This window comes from Piliocolobus tephrosceles, chromosome 8, assembly GCF_002776525.5.
Source record: "Piliocolobus tephrosceles isolate RC106 chromosome 8, ASM277652v3, whole genome shotgun sequence".
Classification (NCBI taxonomy): Eukaryota; Metazoa; Chordata; class Mammalia; order Primates; family Cercopithecidae; genus Piliocolobus; species Piliocolobus tephrosceles.
The window spans coordinates 1,523,885-1,528,841 of NC_045441.1; the positions used below are offsets into that span (position 1 = coordinate 1,523,885).

Genomic DNA, 4,957 nt, shown 5'->3' on the forward strand with positions numbered 1-4,957 from the left:
GAGGGAGGCCGTGTAGACCTCTCCTGGGTGGAGGGAGGCCGCGTAGACCTCTCCTGGGTGGAGGGAGGCTGTGTAGACCTCTCCTGAGTGAGGGAGGCTGTGCAGACCTCTCCTGGGTGGAGGCCCAGCTCTTCTCGGAGACCTGGTGCAGAGTGAGGGGCTGGATGCAGCTGAGATAGCGCAGTGTCGGTCACACCTGGATCAGAGAGGGGGACCTGGGGGGCTGCCTGCTCTCCTGTGTGGAGGGTGGGAGGGCCTGGCATTGGGCGGGGGTGGGGAGAGGGCTGGAGACCACGACACGGCTCCCCGGGGAGGTGCCCCCACGCCAGGCCTCCTGCCCAGCACGCTCCGGGCCCTGCGCTCTGCCCTGCACTCACACCGCCTCTCCCCCGCCCCGCAGGCCACCGACTCCGACTATGAGGACGCGCTGCCCAAGCACTCGTTCGTGAACCACTACATGAGCGACCCCACCTACTACAACTCGTGGAAGCGCCGGGCCCAGGGCCGTGCACCTGCGCCGCACAGGTACGAGGCGGTGGCGGGCGCCGAGGCGGGCGCGCAGCTGCACCCGGTCATCACCACGCAGAGCGCGGGAGGCGTCTACACCCCCGCCGGCCCCGGCGCGCGGACTCCGCTCACCGGCTTCTCCTCCTTCGTGTGAGCAAAGCGCCGCGCCTCCCTCCGGGCGGAACGGAGGCGAACTTTCCGGAGTCTATTTTTGTTAAGACAATCAACTCCAATAACTGAGCTGAAGTTTTTGTTTAAAAAAAAAAATCTGATAAGTGATGATTTTACCTACTTGTGGACACTAGATTTCAATTAGGAAGGTTTTTTTAAACGGCTTTTTGTAACATCGCTGCAGGAAGCAAGTTTCTTTCTTTTTCTTTTCTTTTTAAGAGAAGGTGTATTTCACTGGTACAATGGCTTGGCACCGCAGGGGCCTGGGAGGACCTCAGACCTCCCCAGCCCAGGCTTTCTCCGTCTTCAAGACCAACTAGGAAGGCTCAAGCGGGGAGAGGGAACGGAGGGTCAGGTGAGATCTCAGAGCTGCCCCGGCTGGCCCCTGTCTGTTTCTACCTCCTCTTCCAGAGAACCAGCGGCTCACACCCTTCTCAACGCAGGACATCCTCGCCTCACAGCTCCCTCCTGGGGTTTGAAGAGCAAACGTTTTTCCCTGGGCTCAGCGCGTTTTGTCCCAACTTCATCTGTTTCTGAAATGTTCTCACTTGGCAGTTTCTAAGTAAGGAGTCGGCTTTCGGGTTCCTGACGGCTGGGCAGGGATCCTAAGGTGTGGTTCAGCTGTCACCGTCAGCGTCACTGCAGTGGTGCGGTCCTGAGGCTCTTCTGCCTCTTTCCCCATTCCTTCCCACCTGACTGGGGAGGCCTCTTAGGGCTGGAAGCCACCACGCCGGCCGTCTCCTTCCCCGAACACAGCACACGGCCAACTCCGGGGGACACGAGGACATGGGACGGTGTCCCCTGAATTGCTTGTTACGTAGGAAGCGTGCATTGTTAACCAGAGTATTTTTTAAATCTTTTTATCTTTTTTTAAACTATGTCACATGAAATGAATGCGTCTTTGCTGTCTCCAGGTGCCTTTTTATTAATTGTTCAGCTTTGTACATGGAAAAGATGAAAAGCAACAGTGTCTGCAAATAAAGCAAAACAGCTCTGAGAACACACGCTCCCGACTTGCCTCGTGCACACCAGGCCGTCCCCTCCCTCTGTCCTGGCTTCTGCCGGCCGCCCGCGGCAGCCACCGCTTCTCCACCGCTGGCACTGCTGCTGCCCCCTCTCCCAGTCCAAGGCCAGCTTTTAGCCTTAACAGGTTTTCTGGAAACATTTCATTTTTTCTTTAAAATTGTCATTGTTTGGTTTAAAATTTTCGGCTAGATGAAGAGTATGAACTACTTTGGAAAACTTAACAGCCCAGAGATGACCGTGCCTCCAGCCCCTCACGTCATCTTTGCAACAGACGGCTGGGCTGCCGGGGTCCACCCCTCAGCCCAGGTCCTGGGTCCAGATGGAACGGGAGCACTGCTGGTGCCCACTGGTGTATGTGTCCTGGGTTCTTCCCTGTAAGTGCCCCGTCACCAGCAGAAGCGTGACACACGCAAGACTCAAGACCACCTTGTCAGTGCCCCACGTGCACGGTGAACGGGCGGGTGCCGTTCCCCCAGCGACCTGAGGGTAGAGGACAGCTGAGCAGTATCTGGCCAGTGCCACCCGGGGGCCAGTCTCCTGGCCACATGCAGAAAGCGTGGCCCCTGCTTGCCTAGATGTTTTGTGCACCTCCATGGGCAGAGGGTGTGGATATGGCCTGGATTCTCTGCTGTCAGCATTGTTGAGTATGGCCCCAGGAGACCAAGGAGAGTTTAGTATAGGCTGGAAAACCCCTCTTCAGTCTTTCCAGAATTAGAGGGTATGGAAAGTTTCCTTTTTTCTCTCCTCCCTTCCTTCCCCACCTTCCTTCCCTTTATCCCTCCTTTCCTTCCTTCCTCCCACCTCTCTTCTTTCCTCCCTGCTTCCCTCCGTCCCTCCCTTTCTCCCCCATTCCTTCTCCTTTTCTCCTCCTTTTACTGAGTGGAGGGGGAACTATTCTAAACCAAAAATCCTAGATGTTCTGCCCAAAGCCACTTCTGTGTGAGAATCGCAGCCCACAGTTTCCGGGACAAGACTCGCTACCGTGGACAGAGCTGCCTCCCTCTTGGCCCCGAGAGAACACAGTGGGCGGGAAGCCAGGATGCGAGCACTGGAATTTCTCGGAAGAGAAGCAACCAAAGGAGGCCATGGCCGGCGCTGCCTTCTGTGCGCTCTGACTGCTCTCTGCAGCCATAAGGACGTGGCTTTACACGCCAGGGAGAGTGTTGAGAGGTCTTAGGTTGAGGATGAGCAGATTCGAGATGTGTTTGTTGCTCTTGGGTTTTCGATACAACATCATGACACTTTTGTTTCAAGCTCGTGTTTTCTGTCTCCCTCCACTCTTAGTAAATCTTGATGTATACGGAGCGGCCTGTCCGAGGCTACGCCGGCCTCCTGGCTGCTGCTGGACTGTGCCTGGGACAGCGCCAACACCCGTCACTCGGAGGGACTCTGTGCCATGAGAACCACCTGTGCAAAGGAACAGAGTTGGGTGTTTCCAGGTAGATTTCAGCCTCCCAGAGCAGTATGGGATTTGAGAAGCATCAATTCCTAACTCCTCATCTTCAGAGAAGGAAAAGAAAGTCACAGCCTAGGAAGATGCAGATTGGATTTTCATCTCGGTTTTGAAAAGAGGACAAGCAAAATGTGTCTAAGCCAGGCTGGGCGGAATGTGCTCCCGCTCTCTCCGACTATGCTGAAAGTTGCACCTTGTGGATGCCTCATGACGGCAGAGGCTGAGTCTCCCCACCCACCCCCACGTGGCTCATTTCAGATTGTGTTGGCCCCGCCCTGCAAGGATGCGGTCAGGGAGCCACCAGGAGGCTCCATCTGAGCCACAGGGATGGGTGTGCAGGGCTCCCTCCTCCTGGGGCGCCAGGGCAGAGATGCCAGGCAGGTGAGCAGAGAGAGAACTGCCAGGCCACGTCCCCTCAGCCTCCTGCGCGGCCACCTTCTGATTGAATCGGTCCAGCCCAAGCCCCTCTCCCAGCCTCCCCTTCAGCCTCTCTCCCCGCCTGCTTTTATAATGCACACTTCACTCAATGCTGCAGCAGAAAAACAAGGGGCCCCAGGGAGAGGGGGCCCAGACGGCCACACACGGAACAAGCCTCCACAGTCCCGGGAGGTGGCTCACTCTGTACCGGTCTTCGGAGGCTGTGCTTGTATCTGACTGTGACTGGGCTGAAGCATGGTGTTTGCCTAACGGTTCATAGCATGGTTTTTATTTCTTACACATTCTTGGCACACAGTGTAGCTATTCTCCTGACGAGCAACCCGTCTGCGTACCTAAGTGTGGCTCCCCATGGGCCAGCATCCCGGTAGCATGGATCCAGTCTGAAAGGCGAGGACAACGTGGAAACTCATGAGCTGAGCCCGCCCGTTGGGACACGTCTCCTTCCCACATCACCTTCTGGTTTCGGGTGCCCTCAGGTCAGCCCTGAAGCGTTCCCTACAACATTTTCTGAAATTGTGCGGAAAACCAGATCTCATTTAAAAAAAAGAAAAAGAAAAAGAAAACAATAAACAACTTGTAGGAAGACAGAGAGGTGCTATGGGTACAATTTTTAATAAAAACATTATTTTGTTCCTTAAACGCTTGTGATTTTCTTCGGGTGTTGATGGAATGATTCGGGAGACCTTAAGAACCTTCTTGAATTGTAAAGCTGTAAATATGAACCACTGGGACTTCACCCCAGTGTCGTGCTGGACCCCCGTGCTCCCCCCAACACCCTTACCTTCATCCTTTATCCTGCACTTTATGCAGGTGTGTACAGGCAGCATCCCCCAAATTGGAGTTGAGGTCAGGGGTAAAGCCACTCCACACCCTGGCCGGGTATTCTGGGGCAGGCAGCATGGAGCCTGAGCCAGTGAGACCCCCTGCGTGGACCAGCAGCCGTTCCCAGGGGCAGCCCAACTCCACTCACCACCTGGCTGGACCACCAGAGACTTCGCAGGTGTCCAGAAGGAGAAGAACAGCTCATAGCCAAATTTAGCCTTGGTTGGGGGGAAGCAGAGCTATGAGCAAGACGGCCTTCCCCTCCTAAGGGGTCTGGCCACACCATAGCTTGTCACGCCCCAGGCGGGCTCTGGGTCGAGGGAATGAGACGAAACCATTTCCCTTCCCTTTCGGAAGTGGAATTTTGCTTGTTTTTTTCTTTTTAAGAGACAAGGTCTCACCCTGTTGCCTAGGATGGAGTGCAGTGGTATGATCATAGCTCGCTGCAATGTTAACCTCCTGGGCTCAAGTGATCCTCCCACCTCAGCCTCCCTAAGTGCTGGGACTGCAGGGTGCCTGAAGTGGAATTTTCAAAGGCAT

General features: G+C 55.5%; 1 protein-coding gene across 1 annotated transcript in view; it reads left to right on the plus strand.

Annotated features, from left to right (window-relative positions):
* SDK1 (sidekick cell adhesion molecule 1) overlaps window positions 1-4,234 on the plus strand; it is a 985,027-nt gene extending 980,793 nt beyond the window's left edge. The window contains exons 48-49 of the mRNA XM_026449463.2: window positions 401-525; window positions 3,891-4,234. Coding sequence (XP_026305248.2) covers window positions 401-525; window positions 3,891-3,963 — 198 coding nt within the window. The 3' untranslated portion in view covers window positions 3,964-4,234. The remainder of the gene's footprint in view (window positions 1-400; window positions 526-3,890) is intronic.
* The last annotated feature ends 723 nt before the right edge of the window (window positions 4,235-4,957 follow it).